The 19,979-nt window shown below is 41.6% G+C and overlaps 7 protein-coding genes across 7 annotated transcripts; 2 read left to right on the top strand and 5 right to left on the bottom strand.

The window, feature by feature from the left end:
* Positions 1-95: 95 nt before the first annotated feature.
* On the top strand, positions 96-1,685 carry BYT42DRAFT_558548 (uncharacterized protein). Its single transcript, XM_051567008.1, has one exon. It carries the CDS (start codon positions 143-145, stop codon positions 1,391-1,393), a length of 1,251 nt encoding a protein of 416 aa, XP_051425805.1. The 5' UTR covers positions 96-142; the 3' UTR covers positions 1,394-1,685.
* BYT42DRAFT_217027 (uncharacterized protein) lies at positions 1,669-3,948 on the bottom strand. The gene is made up of 7 exons (XM_051562575.1): positions 3,298-3,948; positions 2,977-3,229; positions 2,649-2,872; positions 2,496-2,587; positions 2,231-2,436; positions 2,019-2,158; positions 1,669-1,959 (listed from the first exon to the last, which is right to left on the bottom strand). Exons 1-7 carry the CDS (start codon positions 3,859-3,861, stop codon positions 1,702-1,704), a joined length of 1,737 nt encoding a protein of 578 aa, XP_051425804.1. The 5' UTR covers positions 3,862-3,948; the 3' UTR covers positions 1,669-1,701.
* A 1,477-nt stretch (positions 3,949-5,425) lies between these two features.
* Positions 5,426-8,139, top strand: BYT42DRAFT_558545 (major facilitator superfamily domain-containing protein). The gene is made up of 11 exons (XM_051567007.1): positions 5,426-5,696; positions 5,784-5,887; positions 5,948-6,051; positions 6,120-6,185; positions 6,253-6,308; positions 6,373-6,424; positions 6,488-6,534; positions 6,609-7,112; positions 7,201-7,277; positions 7,351-7,449; positions 7,522-8,139. Exons 1-11 carry the CDS (start codon positions 5,482-5,484, stop codon positions 7,974-7,976), a joined length of 1,779 nt encoding a protein of 592 aa, XP_051425803.1. The 5' UTR covers positions 5,426-5,481; the 3' UTR covers positions 7,977-8,139.
* An 887-nt stretch (positions 8,140-9,026) lies between these two features.
* Positions 9,027-12,098, bottom strand: BYT42DRAFT_510161 (armadillo-type protein). The gene is made up of 8 exons (XM_051565141.1): positions 11,549-12,098; positions 11,194-11,430; positions 10,865-11,106; positions 10,598-10,781; positions 10,431-10,514; positions 10,060-10,335; positions 9,698-9,955; positions 9,027-9,616 (listed from the first exon to the last, which is right to left on the bottom strand). The coding sequence occupies exons 1-8, from the start codon at positions 11,879-11,881 to the stop codon at positions 9,158-9,160; spliced, it is 2,073 nt and encodes a 690-aa protein (XP_051425802.1). The 5' UTR covers positions 11,882-12,098; the 3' UTR covers positions 9,027-9,157.
* A 1,312-nt stretch (positions 12,099-13,410) lies between these two features.
* On the bottom strand, positions 13,411-14,753 carry BYT42DRAFT_558539 (maintenance of mitochondrial structure and function-domain-containing protein). The gene is made up of 4 exons (XM_051567006.1): positions 14,246-14,753; positions 14,001-14,092; positions 13,807-13,943; positions 13,411-13,729 (listed from the first exon to the last, which is right to left on the bottom strand). The coding sequence occupies exons 1-4, from the start codon at positions 14,716-14,718 to the stop codon at positions 13,529-13,531; spliced, it is 903 nt and encodes a 300-aa protein (XP_051425801.1). The 5' UTR covers positions 14,719-14,753; the 3' UTR covers positions 13,411-13,528.
* A 121-nt stretch (positions 14,754-14,874) lies between these two features.
* BYT42DRAFT_558536 (uncharacterized protein) lies at positions 14,875-16,533 on the bottom strand. The gene is made up of 7 exons (XM_051567005.1): positions 16,161-16,533; positions 15,826-16,097; positions 15,642-15,754; positions 15,561-15,587; positions 15,438-15,495; positions 15,259-15,378; positions 14,875-15,198 (listed from the first exon to the last, which is right to left on the bottom strand). The coding sequence occupies exons 1-7, from the start codon at positions 16,479-16,481 to the stop codon at positions 14,907-14,909; spliced, it is 1,203 nt and encodes a 400-aa protein (XP_051425800.1). The 5' UTR covers positions 16,482-16,533; the 3' UTR covers positions 14,875-14,906.
* Positions 16,534-16,606: 73 nt separating this feature from the next.
* On the bottom strand, positions 16,607-17,929 carry BYT42DRAFT_527648 (xylose reductase). Its single transcript, XM_051565362.1, has 2 exons — positions 17,549-17,929; positions 16,607-17,478 (listed from the first exon to the last, which is right to left on the bottom strand). Exons 1-2 carry the CDS (start codon positions 17,886-17,888, stop codon positions 16,850-16,852), a joined length of 969 nt encoding a protein of 322 aa, XP_051425799.1. The 5' UTR covers positions 17,889-17,929; the 3' UTR covers positions 16,607-16,849.
* Positions 17,930-19,979: the final 2,050 nt, after the last annotated feature.

The raw sequence follows: 19,979 nt of genomic DNA, 5'->3' as shown, positions 1-19,979 counted from the left end.
TTTCGATGACGTCGCCCCATACATTTTAATCTCCGCACCATCATTCTTCCATTTTTCAAACGCGCGTTTTTTTTTTTTTTTCATTAAAACTGACAGAAAAAAAAGACAGCCAATCTCCTCCTATATTCTCGTTTTACCGTTTATGGCAGCTGGTACACGGAAACCTTTAAATAAGCCTACAAAGGCGGTCTTTGGAAAGATAGACCAGTACTTCACCAGTAAGCCATCCAGCAAGCCATCGTCTTCTGAACCTGTGAAACGAGACCGGCCCAACGACGAAAATGCAGAAACCGATGAAAATGAGGCGAAGCGACGTCCATTAGGTCAAAAAGGAGGCCTCAGAGAAAAGAACATGCGTCGCCCATTAGCTATGATTCAAGGTTCCAGTGGTCCCTTGAAGGATTCTACCAACACTGAACAAGCCAAGGAACGCACGCCCATTTTCCAGGTTCTCAAAGACGAAGATATCGCGAAAGGGATCACTGTTGCACAACCGCAAGCACCTCCTGCTGCTGCGACCACAGCTGCTGTCAGCGAATTTTTCTCGTCACCGGATCCACCACAAGCCATGACCAACCCTTTGTCTAATCGTCCCCTCCTTCGGCATCGACCGGCATTATTGCGCCATTCCTCCGTGGACGACCGACTGCTATCAAAAACTCACGAAACGGACCACGAGCAAGATATCTCTCACGATTCAATAGAGCCAGTCAAAAAAATGAAACCAAACGATTCAAACGTTGGAGGCTCCCAAACGTCATCTCAGTCTGAAGATGTCAGCGATCCACCTTACGAAGACAGATACCGATCTTTCTTCCAAGGCGACGAGGATGAAAATGACGACGACGAAAATAATGAAAACGAAGACGACCTTGATGATGACCCTTTCCTAAGCCGCGTCAAGCAACCAACCAAATCGCATCGTACTTTACAGAATCTCAAACGTCTGACGAAAAGCAAGAATGCAACATTGTTGTATAATAGCGAGAATGTAGTAGACGAAGGCTATGATGAGGATGATCCTTACATCCTGAACTCCCCAAAATTTCCGTTTTCTATTCCAGCCGCCCGTTCCCCATCGCCATCGCCTGCCATCGAGTTTTCCGTCTCCAGCATGACTTATCCTATCGAATTCAGTGGATATATTGAAGATGAAAATGAAGATTACCAGCAAATACTATCGCATGAAGCATCCCCCACCCGCTTCAAAAGCCCGCCCACCGATTCAACCGTTCCCTACCCATCTTTGCCTTCCGATTTGTACGACACCCATGAAGTTCTACCCGTCCCCAGAGGAAAAGACATTATCGAAAAATTAGGTATCACTTCACCGCAAAACGATGATGATACTGCTCAACCGACCTCCCCCACAACTCCCACTCCCGAGTTGTGATTATGTATTGCTACTCTCAAAAACTAGCACAAACTTATCGACTGCTCCCCCTTTTCTTTTCCGTGTTATTCTGAATGCTATCTTTTTTCCATCTCCCTTTTTTTTTTCTCTTCTCCATTGTAATATACCGTTCCGCTACTTTCATCTCTTCCCTTTCTTTGGTTTTCAGACATTCCAAAAACCTTTCTAGTATAGCGGTCTCTACCTTCCTTGCACACTCATCAACCGTACCAAATATAACGACGTCCAATACGTGAAACCCAAAAAACAGAGAAACAGAATTCTTTGGAGTTTTCCCAAATTGTTGTTTAGTTTACAAGATCGTCTACAAATGCTATTTCCCCATCATTATCCAGCAAGTGACCATTCCCGTCACGCTTCACTTTAACTGAAATAGAAAAGTCATAGAGTTCCATAGCGAAATCCAAATCGCGCCGACTTTCAAGTCGAATGAATCGATAACCTGTATCCGAGACCATAAACCGGCAATCCAAGAGCGGAATCGAATCATAGTCATCGTCATTCATCGAATTGCATGTCAGTGACGGCGTTGGAGAGATATCAATCTAGTACTGGATTTTAGTCATCGTCATTACCGGAAACGAACAGATTGTTTTTCACTTACCCAACTTTTCCCGTCAAACGATGTCTGAAATCGGAGCGAAGCTTGATATGCATCGGGATGCCGTACCAAGAAGCGATATTTAAGAGGAATACGCATAGGCATCAGTAAGTCGAGACCAATATAGTCACCCGATCGGATAACTGAAAAGCAGTGGCCACAATAAGCATTCATTCCATCCTCCTGTGCTCAAAATTCGACAAGAGTGGTCTTACATTTGGTCGTTTTCCACGCTGTAGTATCATCATGATCCACAGCATTGCTGTAGGAATAAAGCTGATAAAAGCTCGCATTATTGTAATCGGTGTGCACCCGTTCAGAAGCGGTTACAGTCATGTATGGATTATAGGATATCAGCTCTGGCTTAGGTAATGCTTCAATGTTGGTCATGAAAAGGCATCGATCATTGTGACAAGGTGCCCTAATTACAGTTAGAGGACAGTCTATCCACTATTTGATATTCGCCTAAAACACACATACCTGGTATGGCGTACGGATGGTATGAATTCACCGGTTGCGAAAGCACTGTTCTCGTGACCCACATTGCGATAGGCCGCAATTAAACCTCGTCTCTGTAACAGAAAGAATATTGATTAGAATTTACTTTCATCCATATTCGATTTGTGAATGTACCATATGGTGCTCCTCCGTTTTGGATATATCTTTGTCATTTATGGCGGGGATTGTACCGTGGAAACCTTCCACAGCATAAGGCACCTGATTTAGGTAAGAGATAAAATACATATCTGCATAGGCAGAATCAATGGGTATCAGGTCCACCAATTGCATGAATTGAGCAACGGTTTCCTTGGATGCAAAAGCACCCCTCATAGGAGCATAACAGGTATGGAGCTGAGCTTCTGCAAAAGAGGGATGACAGACCTATGAGTCAAAAAATTCACACTACCCAAAAAATTTCTGGTGATCCACAGTCTGCGAAAAAAAAAGACAAATGACTCACCCTGATTAAAGAAACAGCGGGACCATCGGACTTGGGCATATTGATCTTTGCGTAATTCGGAATGGATGAGATGTGGGGATCGAATAAAGTTTGCATATACACTCCGCAGATGCCGAGCCGGTGAATGATCTGCAAAATAACAATATGGCGTTTGCGCTAACGAGCACGCCAGATAACGCGCATACTGAAACCAGTTGGTCTGAGCGTTGTAAAGGATGATTTTGTCAGGCGAACAACCTGCAATATTAAGAGACTTTTTTTTTCCTTTGTAAATCAAACTGTTGCGCCAATTTATCAGTTGTCCATGAGAGAAGAGCATACCTCTATACTTCTGTTGTTATTAGGATTATTGTTCCAAACCATGATATGTTTGAACATTTCATATTGACAAAGCCGGGACACTGTAGACCCAATCGTCGTTTGTACTTTATCGTCGTCATTATCTTCGTCTATAACAACGATGGCGGTAGAAAGCGAGCGGCCTTCGTCTGGGTACACTTTGTCCAAGAGATCGATTTCCTCAAGCCAGCCAACATGATCCTGATGCCAATCTTGGTACTTTTTTCCGCTAAAGAATCCGACGTGAATTAAGAGCAATGCGCTGGATACCACAATGGCCAATGCAAGGATCGAAACTTCAAGGTACGATGCTTCCTGATAACGCTTCAAGAAACGTATTCGTAATAACGACAGAAAGCGACGTGCTTGACTTCGTTGCCATAAGCGTTGCAAATAAGACGGTTCTCGGTGCCGTAATGGATCGGAAGCAATGTTAATGCGGATGCTTCTAGGAGAGGGATCGGGCGAGCGAGGCGGACGGCGGGACGTTGATTGGAATGGTGAGGAGGGACTGTAAGCTTTGTCGTGCTCTGTAGATGGACGCATGACAAGTTCTAATGAACGAGATGATGACAGTAAGGAGTAAAGCGAATGAAGGTCGTGATAGAATTAGGAACGAAAAGTCAAAGGTCGATTTGGTCAAACTGAGTTTTTTCATTTGCGTTTTATTTTATTTTTACGCACCGTCACCATGTTTCCTGAGCGAGTTTGGTATAACTTGCTCAATGACACACATGAATAGCAAGAATAAAGCCTTTAAACGCTTTCGTAAACGTCTTGTAAATGACTTAATCGGATCATCACTATATCCAACGTCAACACGAATTTTTTTTTTTAACTTTCTGCATTCTTCGTCATTTAAAATTTAATCGACCTGCAGAATAAATATCTCGACAAATGCTTTGCCTGTTTGATATAATTGTAGCAAATTTTTGCACAATGCACAATGCAGAATACAGAATACGTATATCAAGAACATATAACCACATATAAACCATGTATACAATGTCCGTAATCATGGACAGTGGATTACAGCACAGTTAGGGTTGGTCTCCGTGGCTATCACTTATAGACAAAAATCCGCAAAATCGTACGTCAAGAGTATATTCATGTCTCGGATCTCACGCAGCGTTATGCCAAATTCGTTTATGAGGGCAGCGCAAGAATTTATAAACTGTTCGTACTCTCCGAGCAAGCGATTCCCAATAAAAACGCTGGAGACCTGAATAGCTCTCTGCTGAAAGCACCCACCAGCCAACTGCAAATACTTCAGCCACCCGGAAAATGTTGATTACTAAAAGCAAAAGAGGAGTTATGGATACAAAGAAAACCTACATGCGAGAAAAATCCAATCTCGTTTCCGTGATTGCGTTTATGCAAAGCAAGTGGCAGAATCTCACAAGAAATAAACTCAGCATAAGAATCCGAAGAGATACCGCGAAAACGTCGTCATACAGAGGAGAAAGGATCGACAAGCCAATATCAAATCCAGTTATCAGCAAGTCACTGAAACGACAAAGCTGTTTTTATATCACCTTCTCCTTTTCAAAGCAGTTCAGCAAAGTTGAACACAATTTATTCCAAGCTTTACAAATTGAAGCTTTTGATGGGGGCGATCGGGAAAGGAGCCATCGCGGACGTGTCAAAAGCATGTAAACTTTATAAAATAAAGCCGAGATACATACATAGAGACGGGGTGAATAAGGGGTTCTCAATGTTGATATTATTTAGTTTGTTTCACGCGTCATTCTTTCTTGCCTGGGCCAGGCATTTGCAGCATTCTCCTAACCCTCGCACCTAATATTTCATCAATTTACTGTAGAATCATGATTCTTTTAGTAAATATTTATTATGCCATTTTTCTTTGGTTACTTGGTCGTTTGGGCATACATGGACGAGCGAACACCATACTAAGGAAACGTTCGTTACTATTCCTGATCTTGTTCGTGTTTTTCCAAAATAGGAAATATTGTATCCCGAAGGATCGGTAAAAAAAAATTTGCTCTTGAAACAATGTTTTTTCATTTGTCCACTCAGATCTCTGTGAAAACAGAAAAAAAAAAATTCCAAATAAATGGTGGGCAAATCGAAAAAAAACAAGGCAACACAAAAAAAATCTTTTTTTTTTTTCTTCTACTTTTTTTTTCATTATATCTTAGAATTACTATGCCAATAGAACCGGCATTAGAACGATCCCCATCCGAGATATCCTCGAAAACCAATGTCGATGTACCGTCCGTTTCGAACGAAAAGCCCGTAGAAAACGGTGCAAACGATGCCAACGCTACAGACGACGCAGCCAATGCAAAGAAATTGCGTACGCAGCGAATTCTTACGTTTGTCGGACTTCAGCTGTCACTGTTCTTGGCTGCTCTCGATAGGTACAGTTGATTGATCTCCACGAAAAAAAAACAAAAAAACAAAAAAAAGAATACCATGACAAAAAATCATTTATACAATATTTGCAGTACCATCGTTTCCACCGCATTGCCTCGAATTGGTTCTGATTTCAACCAAATGTCGATCGTTTCATGGGTCGCCACTGCTTATATCCTTACCTTTGATGCCTGCCGTATGTTATATTCCTTTTGATCCATGTTGGCTCGATGTACTAAACTTTGCATACCCATAGAACCTCTCTATTCTAAATTTTCCGATATTTTTGGACGTAAATGGATCCTTATTTTTGGCATCGTAGTCTTCCTTTTTGGTTCCGTTTTATGTGGTGCTGCTCAGGTTAGTATCCCAAACCCAAAACCACCGAGATATAGAACTGAATAACTGATGGTATCGTTTATCTTTAGTCCATGATCATGTTAATTATTGCTCGTGCTATTGCTGGCATTGGCGGCGCAGGCATTTTCTCCATGGTAAGATCAAAATATTATAATGAAAAAAAAGAAATCACTGGTAGTCTTACATTCTGTGATCCGACAGGTTTTCATCATCTTTTCCGATCTTGTTCCACTCGAGAAGCGGGGTACCTACCAAGGGTAAGGAGACAATTGAATTTTCCCGGTATTTCAGGCGAACTAAGTGTTTCTTTCAACGATTCAGCATTGTGAATGCCGTGTTTGCATTGTCCAGTGTATTTGGCCCATTGATTGGTGTATGTATGTGAGACATAATCGGCAAGCGGAAATACTTAATTCCTTGGTTACCGCTTTTTTAGGGAAGTTTCACGGATTATGTGACCTGGCGATGGAATTTTTACATCAAGTGAGTGGGTCCTAGACCGGTGTTTCAAACTAATTGCGCGCTTGGTTGCTGACAATGGATGCTCTATTCCATAGTTTACCTATTGGTGCCGCAGCAATGGTGGTGTTGCTCCTGTATCTTCGCTTGCCCACTCCCAAGGAAGCTTTCCGTGAAAAGTTGAAGCGCATTGATTATGTGGGAACATTTATTGTTTTGATTTTTGCGACACTGTTCTTACTCGCGATGAATTTCGGAGGTCAAACCTTTCCGTGGAAGTCGGCTGCTGTCATTGTACCACTTGTGCTCACCGTGCTGCTTGTCGCGTTGTTGGTGTTTGTGGAATGCAAGTTTGCAAAGGAGCCATTAATGCCTCCGAGATTATTCAAAAATCGTACCGTTGTCAGCATCCTTATTAGCAACTGGTTCTTTGGCATCACTCTGTATACCATGGTGTTCTACCTTCCCATTTATTTCCAGGTCGTACGCGCGGATTCTGCTATGTGGTCCGGTATCCGTCTCATTCCCATGCAGATGATGATCTGTGTATTTTCCACCGCAGCCGGTATATTTATTTCTCGAGTCGGCGTCTTCCGTCCTCTGTAAGTGGTCGCACTAGGAAATAATTCTGAATCAAAAAAAAAGAAGCATCATACTGATTTAAGTTTATGTTTATGTTTGCCCGTTTAGAATCATTTTCGGTATGGCCATGCTAACCCTTTGCGTCGGTCTCATCAGTTTATTCGGTTTGGACACCAACTGGTCCAGTAAGTACCTTTTTTTTTTCGTCACTTGATAAGTGTCGTTCTCCTTTATTTATTTTTGGATGATGATGACCAGTGATTTATGGTATCACCATTATTGGCGGTGTGGGTCTCGGCTGCATTTTCTCGTCGGCCATCATTGCTTTGCAAGCAGCGGTGGAACATCGCGATATTGGTAAGTCATGCGCAGAATACACATTCGGAAATGCTGATTTGAGAGACTGACGAATATTTTTTGTGTATCCAGCTGTCGTGACAGGATTAGGAAATTTTTCCCGTATTCTCGGTGGCGCTCTTGGCGTTGCCATCGCGTCCGCTGTCCTCAATTCGTCCTTAACTTCGGACCTGCCTTTGGTGATTCCAAAAGAATATGCGACCCAAGTCATTGCCTCTTCCGAATTTGTGCGCAATGGCTTGCCGCCGCAGTACATTGAACCGACATTGGATGTTTATGTGGACGCTTTACGCCTCATTTGGTATGTCATGATCCCCATGTCCGGTATTGGTTTCATTGCGACTTTGTTTGTGCAACATCATGCCATCAAGAAGCCCAAACAACCTAAACCTTCTAATGTTGACGGACACAAATCAACCGAAGCTGCACCTGCTGAAGCACCCGGAGAAGAAATTGTGGTTGACTTGCCGGCAGGCAGCGAGAAGCATGAGATCTCTTCCAATAGTAAAGTGGACGATTCTCACTAATGTCATCTCACTTTTCATCTTTTTTTTTTTTTCAACATTTCATTCATTTTGTCTTTCTTCTATCTTTTCTTCACATTGCATACTCATATTTATATAGTCGCTGTACAAATGCATATATCTCTGTAGTCTATAACCTTTCTGTAGACTATCATATATTAGCAACTTTTTTTTCATTTCTTATTAAATCATCGAATTTTCTGAAGAATACATCTGCACGTTTCACATATCGAATATCATTGATGCATAACAGAATAGAGTTATGTGTCTGACTTGGTTAGTGGCCAAGCATTGGTCGAACACGCAACACGCGACGGCGTGAACAATCTGATGTTACGCACGTGTGCCTAGAAATAAGTTATATTTTTACTCATATGTAAATGTGCTTCATCTCAACAGCATGTGAGGTGCGGAAATAATATTTAGCCCAATGATTTTTCCGTTTCCATCCTACTCCTGATGCAGTCTACTGCTCAATGTCAGCAATCATCTAGGAAGAGCAAAAAGAAAGGACAAAAAATCAAACCATTACCAAGCTCGAGTGGCTTTGTATTTTTATATTAGAGCGATAAAACAGTCGTATAAACGTTTCAATCAATCATATTACTCAATTTTGATTATCCTTAAGTCGAGCAATCAACAATGCATTCTCGAAGTGACAACAAGACACACCATTGATTAAACCCATTGGCTCTTATACAGAGATGACATTTGACGTTGTTTGGGATGATTTTCTATTCCTAATGAGATGAATTTCTATATGCATCACATTTCTATGAGCATGACATTTCTACGGGCATGATCTTAATATTGGAACAGTCTTGCTGGGATGAGTGTCCTATCAATGAATAAAAAGTGTTAGTAGATGAATGCTTCGTTAATAAATCCTGATCCTTTTCTCGCCCTTGTTTCGAGCAGCTGTCGCGTCATTCTCAGATGCTGCTCCCGGGGCAGGTCGAGTATAAATCCTGTGAAAGTGAGATGGTTTAATGAAGTGCATTGCCTAAACAAGAACGGTCTTTATTCCAACATTTTTAAAATACTGATGAGTGGGGTTTTTGGAAGCTGCAAAAATAAGTGGCAGGTCTTTCTGTTATATAAGATAGGTCGTTGTGATGTGTAACACCTTAGATAGATAAGGAAAAAAAAAACTCTTGCATGGATAGCATTAAATCTTCTTTTGTTTAGCAGTTTCTGAGCACTTTTTCGACCAGAAACGCTACACGTTGTCCGTACTTGGAACCTCGAAGCGACACCATGTGTCGTTTGATAAGTTTGCAGACTTTGATTTTTTGGTCCTCGGCGCCATTGTTGATGATCCATTGTACTACGTAATTACCATATTGATCCGAGGCAATATCAATCAAGGCAATTCGTGGGCGATGATAAGAGTGACTCTTTGAAATGTGTTCAATAAATCGGGCCAAAAACGACAGACCACCGATCCGTAAAGCTTTTTCAACCACCTTGGATGCGAACTGGTCCATGCTAAACTGAATCCCTTCCTCGAGCACCTTATCAAAGACGCGATCACGATCGCTCTGTTTTTCAGCTTGTTCCAAAACGTGTTGGATGACCCAGTTGCCCCACTGGCCTTTAGCAATCATGGGAATGTCGTTCAACACTTCTTCAAGTACAGGGCGCTATAAACCAGCATCATCATCATGTTCAGTTTCTTCTGCCGTGCCGTATGTCAATGACAGTCAGTCCTGAATGACCTTTACCTTATCTCTTTCACAAAGATTCTCAAATATGTTTTGAATTACCAAACTCCCGGTTTCGTCGAGTGCAACGTGAGCCCACTGGCCTCTCAGAGCATCGTGAACATGGTTCATAATCGATGGACTGCTATCGGAGGCTCGGATTTCGAGAATCTTTTGCCAAACGTGGCAGGCATACTTGTGCATGATGGTTTCAGGAATTTCCATAAAGAGCTCGGATATCAAGCTGTATTTCATGTTTTCGTCTACATAATCAAGAGCCTGATCCATTATACAGGTATACACATGACGTTGGATTATCCTGTATAAATTATTTTGATCCCTTTTTTTTGTGGTTTTTCTCGTTTTGGTTATCAACAACATACCTTTTGTACGACATGACAACCAAAGGGTTCTCGAGCTAAAGTTAAAACATGACCCTGCATGGTGCTTGCGAGTTGTTGGACTTGGTCTTGGGTGCCGAGTTCCAGCAAACGTTGCACCAAGAAATTTCCGAAGCGGTTGGTCGTCAGAGCAAACGCGTGAGGCAGAGCGGCTTGAAAAATCTGCTGCTTCTGTTCAGGTGTCCCGCATTTTAACTTTTGTTGAAGGAATATCGACGCTTGCTGATCTGTATTTTGAAGAATTCGGTCAACGAGACCCTGTAATCACACAAAAAGAAAAATCCTACAAAGGTCAGGAACTCCGCGCATACAAGTAAAAAAAAAAAAGGCCAAAAAAAAAGGGTATTGATTACCTCCCAATCTGCATTCACATGCTTATCCATCAACCGACGATAATCTGTGGTGGTCAATCCAGATTTGCGGTCCACGTTTGGTTTCTAAGGTAATAAAAGCCCAAATCTTATTGAGTACATTTGTCTCGCTGGCAACCCGCGGTGAGTAGAACCATGTTCTGGCCTACCACTTCACTCCAACGTCGCGACAAATATATGCCATGATCATGCGCTTTTTCAGGGGGTGGCGTACAAACGTTACGTCTTCCAGAGGAGGTTGTATATTCACATGTTGATCGATTCCCTAATTGCTGTGCTTCATGATCTTGCAGCTTCGTTCGCTGCCGTTCCAAGTGCAGTTCTTGTTGTAATCTGATTGGGGAAATAAATGAAGGCATCGTTAATTGTCTCTCAAGGTAAAAAAAAAAAAAAAAAAAAAGCTCAATCGCCCTTACTTGTACTGTTTCGTCTTTAGATCCGTGTTTTCCTTGATCAGTAATTCGACTCGTTGCTCCGACGCGTTGGCTGGAACATTGATTAACGATTGATAAAGACCCAACTCATTTTCTTTACTGGCCAATTTGAAAGCCTGGGCTTCGCACAACTGTGAAGTCAACTGCAAACGACAGTTGAGTTCATGAATTTCCATATCTTTGGCCGTCATCGAACTTTGCAAGTTGGCAAACATGTATCGTGTCTAATCAGTCAAGGATCCACTTTTGGTTACACCAACTGAATAGCGCGCATGCCGTACGGAAGGTGTAGAAACAGAGAAAGTACATACATTATCCAGTTCAAGTTTAATTTCTTTCATTTGACGATGTAGATCTTGAATAATGTCTTTGCTGTCGCTGAAGGAGTGTTTAGACAGATCCATCGAGAGTCTATCTGACCCTTCGCCAAGAGTCAACTCTGACATAAAAGTGGATGACACTATCTGACCATTTGTTGAGGTTGAGTGATAATAGGGTTGATCTGTTGTTAGCTTTGAACTGTCCGCCGGTATGTTATCTCGTGCGCACTATCATATACACAGAAAAAGAAAAAGTGTCAGTCAAAAGTAAGTTATTAATAAAGAACAAGGCACGTCATCTAATGTCAGAAAATCCCCGCTGCATCGTTTCATCTTTTGTGAATACCTTGCGCATGTAGGTATACACCATTGAAGTATCTTGTCTGAGGAGGTCGGATTGATAAGGATTCAGTTCATGTTTTGGAGATCGAATTCTCGGTGATGTTTTGTCAGCCGATCCATTCACGGCCTTCAACAGTGGATCATAAGGTAGTGATGAGGATAAAGTTGGGTTCTCCTTGAATGCGAAGAAAGGCTCATAGAGATAAGGATCGATAGCGGAGGAATCAAGTAAGCTGGTGCTGGTAAATAAGGCAGGCGTATGGAAAGGAGAATCAAATACGTCATAGTTGGGTTTCTTGGCATTGCATTTGGATTCCTTGGATGAAACCGTTAGCATGATGAGTGGACAGAAGAATGTAAAAGTAAAAAGGAATGGACGAGTGATATCAAAAAAAATGAATAGAAAGAAAAAATGACGGTAAAGAAATATAAGTGAAGAAAAGAGAGAGTAGAAAAAAAAAGAACAAGTAGAAGAGCAAAGGAAACAGGGGCTCTATTGACGGATCAAATGCCTTGGAACCCTTATCATCGCTAACCCGACTGAAATTCCCCGCATGAGAGAAAAAACCAATAAGCATCAAACAGAAATAGACACCAAACTTATATCCAACTGCCATTCTTGCAACAGATTACGTTATTTAACGCAGTAATTTTCGAGCCCCTGAACACTCGGCTTACGCAACAGCCAGTAGATCCTAAATTAAGATGATCTTCTTCATTTATCCATTATTATCAGATATAAATCAACTCTATTGAGAGAAGAAAAAAATTGAGGAGAAAGGGACCAGCGGTCTCATCACTTTTTCTGCACATGCATCATCATCATCAATCACCGTCAAAATAGACAGACAAAAAAAACTTCCGTATAACAAAAAAAATTTCCTTTACATTGCCCTGGCAAAACTCTGGGTAATCCCGATAAATTTATTGACTTTTCTAATGTTATCTTCATCTTTCAGTTCATTTTTTCTAGGGAAACGAAGAGATGATAATATGAAAAAGTGCAAGGGAACAAAAACCTTGACTTGGTGCTTTATTGCGGGAGTGGGGTGGATCACCTCATATTACTTTGGCCTTGCATAATACCTGCGTAATCCTGATGGGAAAATGCGCTGAAACGGACGACTTTGTCATCAAAGAGAGGCCATCTTCTCGAGGATGACTTCTATTTTTCAATTAAGTTTCTAATACGAGTTGAAAGATAGTTTAACGAGCCATTCATTGCTTCTGTACTAAAGCTATGTGTATCCGATCAGCCAACATAAGAACACTTGAATAAAGACATCCCGATCGATCTCTCTCTAACATTATCTGAGACCTACTTCATGCAGCTTTTTCATGCGATGCGACCACACTCCTTTATCAATGGATAAATATGTCATGAAGCGATGAGAAAAGACACATGGCGTCTTTTTCCGGCTTCATCATTGATGGGTGGAATAAGCTCCGACTATGCCGATTTCACAGTATAAACATCATCTTTTCTCAAAAATGATAAGCAAGTGAATGGTCTACCCCTATATGAAGCAAAAGCTTAGCATCTTGGTACTTCGGTTCCAATTTTTTTTTTTTTTTTTTTTTTTTTTTTTTGACGGCAACAATGAAACTTTTTCTTTGAAAGGTAATATAATTGTGCTCAAATACCTTCCTCTTTGAATGTTATGCCGAATCACTCACTTGTTGTGTGCTTCTACTGTGTAGTTTAAAGTACTGAAGAATAAAGCCAATGCCTTGGCGGTGTGCGGGGGCGGCTCCCGCAATGCGGTGACAACAGTTTTTTTGTAAGTGAAAACAAGTGTGGCTTGTCTAATGCATCCATTTTTTTTGTATGTCTTTGTCCTTTGGTTTTCTCTCTTATTTGATTAACTTTAACTTAACAACATTATCGCCTCTTCTTTAAAATTTTTGATTTGTAAAAATTTTTTTATCCAGAATTTTTCAATCAAACTGTACATTCATGCTGACGATATATGATGTGTAAACTCTAGTTAGAGACTAAGAGATTCAAGCGTTCGGTGACAGACAACTGAGTTCGGGTCATATTTGCAAGGTACACCACCATCAAAAGATCCTGAAGATGTGAGTTGAACATCTTCTCGAAAGCACTGGGATCCATCTTTGGCACAACCGATACTGTATCCATGATGTATCGACCAATGGCGTTGTTAGGCTTCTCCGTACCATCCTATCAGATTGTTTTTTTTTTTCCATTCGTCAGCAAGTCATGACTCAGGTTCCTTCATCGATTTCGTGACTACTTACAACCACACTATCCACATATTGACTGATTCTTTCCAACATGGCCTGAAGTTTGACCACAGCGATTTCCAAATGATCCATATCCGATAATAAGAAAGCGGTGCGGTTTTCAGATGATTTAGCAGAAGCCAACATATCCACTAAAATAGACATCATTAGCCACATCATCCAAGTTGCCATTTTGTCACACAACTTACATCCACTTCGCTCAGCATCACGGTATTTAATTTCACAAGGCACAGGCAGGAACATGCAGTCACCGGGTTTGGTGGTGAATCCAACAGGAGCACTGTGAATCGTATTTGATTAGTCATTCCTGATATCATCAAAAAATTTGCAATTTCGCCATGAGGCTGTTGAAAACGGCCTTTTTGCCGCAAGGAATGACCGAGATCTAACCTCACTCCCTCTTTTTTTAACCAAGAGGAAGGAATCAACCTACCAAGTATATGCACGGAATCCTAAATCGTCGCTCTTGAAAAGTTTTTCTGTGTCGAAAGTGACGTGGATAGGACGGAATGGTGTGGCATCTTGAGAGAAAATGGTATGGATGGGAGTAGCGGCGGGTGTCAGATCGCCACCGGCCGTGTACCAGCCAAGAATGACTTCTTCAGGATTCACGCGTTGGTGCAATTCATACATATTCTTGTAATGCTCCTTATCCAAAGCAATGTCGGCTTCTTCCTCGTTGTAGATCATGCTGAAGGAGTTGCGGATTTCCACTTCGGTGCCATCCAAGCTACGTACACCCAACAAAGCACCCACCACCTTTGAATGATCTTCATCACGACGAAGGTAATGATCGAGAACCGAGAACAACACCACAGGATTGATGCTGATCGTGAAAGGACGCTGATGAGGAGCTGTCGCTGAGTTGCCGACAGAGACGTGCAATGTGTCTAATTTGGCTGACATGGTCAATGGATAATAGCCCTTTCCTTTCTCGTTCGTATCAAGAAAAAAAAAATTGAAAAAAAATTGGAAAAAAATAAAATTGTTGTGATGACATGTCACAAATGGAAACGAGTCACAAAATCATGCGTATGTCACCCTATGATTTAGACAAATTGACGCAAATGATAGGTATATATATTAATGTTCATCTATATTTGTTGTTGATTGAGATGTGAGCGTAGAGAATCAAAGTCGGCGAGTGGAACCCAACAGACCAACGGTGTGGATCCATTGATGTATTGGGTCTGACGATGATAGAATAGCAGACCATCGATTTCGTAATCGAAACCTTGCTGTTGGACATATTGTTTTGGTCCCACTAGAATTTGGTTCAATTCTGAAGGAGGGACAGGTGCTAAAGCTTTAAATCTATAGAATCGGTTTTCTGACGTCGGGGTATCCATTTCATCCTGGGTGATCTTTGTCTGGAGCCAAAAATGCCTAATATCGTCGACCTGTGAACATTCGCCATTTTGAAAAATGCTCATTATAATTTTTTACCTGAAATCGGTATCGCAATCGTAGATGGAGTAGTCTCTCCAGCACATCATATCCAGAACATAAAATGTCCAGTGCTTAAAATCGTATACACAATCGAGAATACTGACATCAGAAGAACGCCTAATGACAAAAACGTTTAGTCTTGACAAGCTCACACTATCAGTTGTTGAATTTACTACCTCTTTGAAGGTGACCCACTCGGTAATACAGATTGAAACCCATTCATAAATCGACGACCTATATATCAAGCATTTAGTTGCCATTGCACACAAGTTCTCCGTTCCCCTGACGATCACAGTTACCATCTCTGGAGCGTGCGACCGTCCGTCCTACAAATGATATTAATACATCACTGAAAGAAGTTGCGGTTATAAATACAACACCTTTTCCCGATGTCACCATACAGCGCTTTCCTACTGGACAGATCACAACCACCCAGTTCTCCAATAGATCGTTGGGAATATCCTCCATGGTTTCCGCATACATGATTTGATTTCTACATGGATTGTTAAACGATTTTTCGTCTGGCAATTTTTTCTTTCCCGTGGTTTCATTTTTCTTACGTACGCGTAAAGTTTATTCCCGTTCTTCTTACGTTGTTTACCATTTTTCGGTTTGCGTTTTGGTTCGATGCGTAGTATTTTCGAGTCCATATATACATCCATTGCATCATCCGAATCTTCATCGCGTCCGCGTTTCGTTGCAGCCGACTGAGTCTCGGTTATTTCCTCCTTCACACCATCGTCGCCTTCGTTACTATCCGTTGCTTCGCTCTCGTCTTCGTCAGATAAAGCTGCAAACACTATTCGTCGGGCTTCCGTCAATCGGTCTTTTCTATGCTAATATTTGATAACGACTAAGTAAGGCAAACAAACCCAAGCCTTTGGATTGTATGGTGTTACCTGACGCTGGCTTTCCAATGCTCTGGCTCTTCGCAATTCATGGGCTTCTTGTGAAGTACGATGAAGTATCGGAGCTCGACTGGTATGAAAGGCTTGCTGACGTTCAGTTTGGCGATCTGTTCCTTGCGCGATGTCAGTCTGTGCAAAGCGCGTCGTCAATTCTGACCAGTTGACAGATTCCAATTCAGCTTCAGGCTCCTTGGCCGTTGTCGTCGCTTCAGGATCAGGTGTTGATTGTTCATGCGGCTTGTCTTTGTTGTCAGACGATTCAGAGACTTTCTCTTTCGGATCGGTGAATACGAAACCTTGCCAGGTGTTCATGATCAAATCAAACAATTCTTTTTTTCCCCTTCAAGCATTGCCATGTGCTCCGGAAATTGAAAAAAAGGGTTCCTTCATACGTCATTTCTCAGCTACTTTTTTTTCAGACCTTTATGCGACCCTCTAAACATGCTTTTTTACATGCGTGACCAATATCCACTATGTCCCATATCTTTATATACATTCTTTAAATATTGGCAAGATCTTCAAGCCAGTGGATTATGAAGATGTGATTTTTTTATTTTATTTTTGCAACAGATTGAAACCAATAATTACAAAAAGGGAGTCTATGGTTCCAGATTAGAGAGGCGGACAATGAGGGAATGATATGGGCAAAACCTTCAGTAGAAGGATGGTTAAATAGAAAGTTAGTAAAAGATGGGGAGTTTTTGAGCGTTCACCATGGGATCATTGAAACGAAGACCCATATCCAGACCATTGATGGCTTGCACATCCTCTTCGTCCATTTTCCAGTCAAGGGCCTGAAGATTCATTTTCATGCGATCGACATTCAAAGACTTTGGCACCACGGCCACATTACGCTCCAGTGACCAGCGCAGGGCGACCTCGGAAGGTTGACGATTGTACTTGGCAGCGATATCCATGATGGTCGGGTTTTCGAACAATGGTTGAACATTTTTGGCTCGTCTAGAACCGGTGGATACAAAAGACGTAGGACCAAAGGATGAATAAGCCGTAACAGCAATCCCTTGCTGTTGAGCCCAACGGACAAGATGTTCTTGCTGCAGATACGGGTGTAATTCCACTTGCAGAAGAGAGGGTCGGATGTTTGCATACGTCAACATATCCATCAACAGTTGCACATTGAAATTCGAGACACCGATGTTACGTGTGAGACCGGCCCGGACGCAATCTTCAATGGCTGCCCAGCATTCATGCATCGGCGCTCGGTCCAGTGTAATCACATCTTCCCCGGGCTGATACCATCCCGGAGGATATTTTGCTTCAATCGGGACGTACTTCAAGGGCAATGGAACTATGATGAAGCAGTTTCAATATCATCAACTTTTTATCTTGGCGAGGAAAATGGCAATGCTGATACTTACAGTGAACAAGGAACATATCAACGTAATCCAATTGCAATTGTTCGAGCTGTTTTTCAAGCGCCTTACGTACATGTTCCTTTTTGTGGTATGTGCTCCACAGTTTGGTGGTGACAAAGAGATCTTGGCGTCGGACAAGTCCATCCTTAATAGCCATCTGAATGCCCTTGCCAATCCCCTCTTCATTTTTATAGTTGGCCGCGCTGTCAATCAGTCGGTATCCTGTCTTGATGGCATTGTAGATGGTTTCAGGGGCATCTTTTGGGTCCACTTTCCAGCAGCCAAATCCTACAAGTGGCATCTTGTCACCAGAGGGCTGAAGCGTCAAGTATTCGATGGTCATGGTAAAATATACAAGTGTCCTTTATGGTATACAGAATCAAGTCAATGAATGATAACTTATCACCGTGGTTGCCTGACCATCGTATTTATATTTATATGATCAACGCAAAGGGTACAGCTCTGTGGGATACCATTTCGTCATGGTACTCGGACCAAGTTATTTTCCCCTCAACTTCATCGATAAACGCAATAACTTCTATATCTGGTTAGTGTGGGTACCTTTCATGAAATCATGGTCCTTTTATCTCAATAGGGTCCAGGTCCATTTTCTTCTGATCTTAAACTATAGCCTGGTATCAAAATCCATCGATCCTTGAGGAAGCATTTGTAAGGTGTACTGAAGCTGTCATGTACCTGAATAAACAAATGTTACACATGCCAAATGGGCCAAGATAACTGTGGCTCGGATAAATCGCCCAAAGGTTCAATTCTGCAAAGTGCCTCATATGGCGAATTGAGTAGTTTGGCAGCATTGACCCCATCTAAAAGAGAAATTTCAGATCGGTCGATTGCATCATGTGGTCCACTCGAAGGATGGATAAAGGCACAATAAGGTTAATATTCTGTCCCTTTCTGTTCCAGAAACGGGCCTTTGCGGGAATATTTCTTTTTTGCATAGTTAAAAGTTGCCCAATCAAGTCACGAACAGAACTTTTACAATATCCAATCATCTCTGGTAAATCAGTCATTAAACCTCATCATCACTGGCATATCCAGTTTCTTTACTAATTCAATGACGCAGGAACGCCATTCCTGCATGATGGTCCAGACACCCGCACTCTAATCGGGCCAAATTCTTTGCCAAGAGAGAGAAAAAAAATACCCGGCAAATTCAGCAGTTGACATCCGTTCATCATTATCCGTCCGCATTGTAAGCAATTGGAAGACTGATTAATTTTGTTATCCAGGACAGATCTGCCTTTTATTCGTTGTGATATATAGAGCCATTCTGACAGACGTGACTTTTTCTAATATTCTTTTTTTTTTTTTTTTTTCAGCCGGCGAGCCGTTTCCAACCTCATAATTGACGCGGCCCTCATTTCTTCTCGTTTCGGGATTTCCACTTTGGTGTAAAAAATCGAGCTTTTATGAGCGCGGCCCAGAAACACGGAGTTACTGAATCAATTGCGACTAACTGTTATGCGGCCCTGAGGATCTTTCCAAAATCGGAAAAGCAATGCTTTGATACATGTTAAATATCGCAATCGTACATTTTCCCCATTTGCGTTGGAAATGCGATATCTGCCAGAGATGTCTGTGATCATCACAACTTGTATAGACTACGTCGGCTAAATTTACGTGCCGTTCTAACACAGCGGTCGCTGACATTTCTACCTCCAATTTTCAGGATGTCCAATTAAACCGAGTCAAGGCAATAAGTATCATCCTAAGCATCGGTTTCGTCTTCTTTTTTAAGTTGTCACAAGGCTTTGAATAGTTTGTTTTATACGTATTGCCAGTTCCCGAAGAGAAGATGAAGAACCATTTAGAATTTACTTTGATCGGAGAATGACAAATTTTTCAGTAAATTGGACATGTATTTATGATACATCACAGAATAAAAAGAAACTCTCTAAAAGCGCTATGCTACTATTGCAAGTGAACCTTCTCAATTACGTGATGGTGCCATGCTCTTGCATTGTTACATGCCTAAGAAAGCACAGCAGAGTCAATGAGGCTCATCGAGATGTGAGGCTGTTTTTTTTTCAAAGGGCACATTTTCTGGCAAAGCGCTTTGCCAATTGCTAAATTCTGAGTTGATTAGCTTTAATTTTTGGACAGACGTTTCATCGTTTCTGATGTTTGGACAGTTGCTCAAGGCTGAATCTTGTATCCAGAGGCGGAACACGCACGAAAAATAAAAGAACTGAAAAAACCACTTTCCAATCCTTCAGTTGATGTGCCTCATGAACAAAAGAACAAAATCAAAAAACCCTCGAAAATGATCATAGATGATGGTGACATCAATAACGAGCTCATAGACTGATTCTACTCAATACAGGCAACCACCCATATTGTGAACCGTATTCATCGAAATATTCAGCTACGCGGTGAGGGATACTGTGAACCAGGCAAACGTTGCTTCATAAAC

Source organism: Radiomyces spectabilis (assembly GCF_025331425.1).
Source record: "Radiomyces spectabilis strain NRRL 2753 chromosome Unknown BYT42scaffold_3, whole genome shotgun sequence".
NCBI lineage: Eukaryota > Fungi > Mucoromycota > Mucoromycetes > Mucorales > Radiomycetaceae > Radiomyces > Radiomyces spectabilis.
This window is presented reverse-complemented; position numbering and strand designations above follow the sequence as displayed.

Coding starts and splice junctions, on each gene's coding strand:
- BYT42DRAFT_527648 (XM_051565362.1), bottom strand. CDS start 17,888: ATGACCATCGAATACTTGACGCTTCAGCCCTCTGGTGACAAGATGCCA. Junction 17,479..17,548: donor TGATATGTTCCTTGTTCACT/GTAAGTATCAGC, acceptor GCTTCATCATAG/TTCCATTGCCCTTGAAGTAC.
- BYT42DRAFT_217027 (XM_051562575.1), bottom strand. CDS start 3,861: ATGCGTCCATCTACAGAGCACGACAAAGCTTACAGTCCCTCCTCACCA. Junction 2,437..2,495: donor CCATCCGTACGCCATACCAG/GTATGTGTGTTT, acceptor AACTGTAATTAG/GGCACCTTGTCACAATGATC. Junction 2,159..2,230: donor AGCGTGGAAAACGACCAAAT/GTAAGACCACTC, acceptor ACTGCTTTTCAG/TTATCCGATCGGGTGACTAT.
- BYT42DRAFT_558545 (XM_051567007.1), top strand. CDS start 5,482: ATGCCAATAGAACCGGCATTAGAACGATCCCCATCCGAGATATCCTCG. Junction 6,425..6,487: donor TATTTGGCCCATTGATTGGT/GTATGTATGTGA, acceptor CCGCTTTTTTAG/GGAAGTTTCACGGATTATGT. Junction 6,535..6,608: donor CGATGGAATTTTTACATCAA/GTGAGTGGGTCC, acceptor TCTATTCCATAG/TTTACCTATTGGTGCCGCAG.
- BYT42DRAFT_558539 (XM_051567006.1), bottom strand. CDS start 14,718: ATGTCAGCCAAATTAGACACATTGCACGTCTCTGTCGGCAACTCAGCG. Junction 13,944..14,000: donor TGATGCTGAGCGAAGTGGAT/GTAAGTTGTGTG, acceptor TGTCTATTTTAG/TGGATATGTTGGCTTCTGCT. Junction 13,730..13,806: donor AATATGTGGATAGTGTGGTT/GTAAGTAGTCAC, acceptor ACAATCTGATAG/GATGGTACGGAGAAGCCTAA.
- BYT42DRAFT_558548 (XM_051567008.1), top strand. CDS start 143: ATGGCAGCTGGTACACGGAAACCTTTAAATAAGCCTACAAAGGCGGTC.
- BYT42DRAFT_510161 (XM_051565141.1), bottom strand. CDS start 11,881: ATGCTAACGGTTTCATCCAAGGAATCCAAATGCAATGCCAAGAAACCC. Junction 10,782..10,864: donor CTAAAGACGAAACAGTACAA/GTAAGGGCGATT, acceptor TTCCCCAATCAG/ATTACAACAAGAACTGCACT. Junction 9,617..9,697: donor ATCTTTGTGAAAGAGATAAG/GTAAAGGTCATT, acceptor GCTGGTTTATAG/CGCCCTGTACTTGAAGAAGT.
- BYT42DRAFT_558536 (XM_051567005.1), bottom strand. CDS start 16,481: ATGAACACCTGGCAAGGTTTCGTATTCACCGATCCGAAAGAGAAAGTC. Junction 16,098..16,160: donor CATTGGAAAGCCAGCGTCAG/GTAACACCATAC, acceptor ATCAAATATTAG/CATAGAAAAGACCGATTGAC. Junction 15,755..15,825: donor AACGGGAATAAACTTTACGC/GTACGTAAGAAA, acceptor CAATCCATGTAG/AAATCAAATCATGTATGCGG.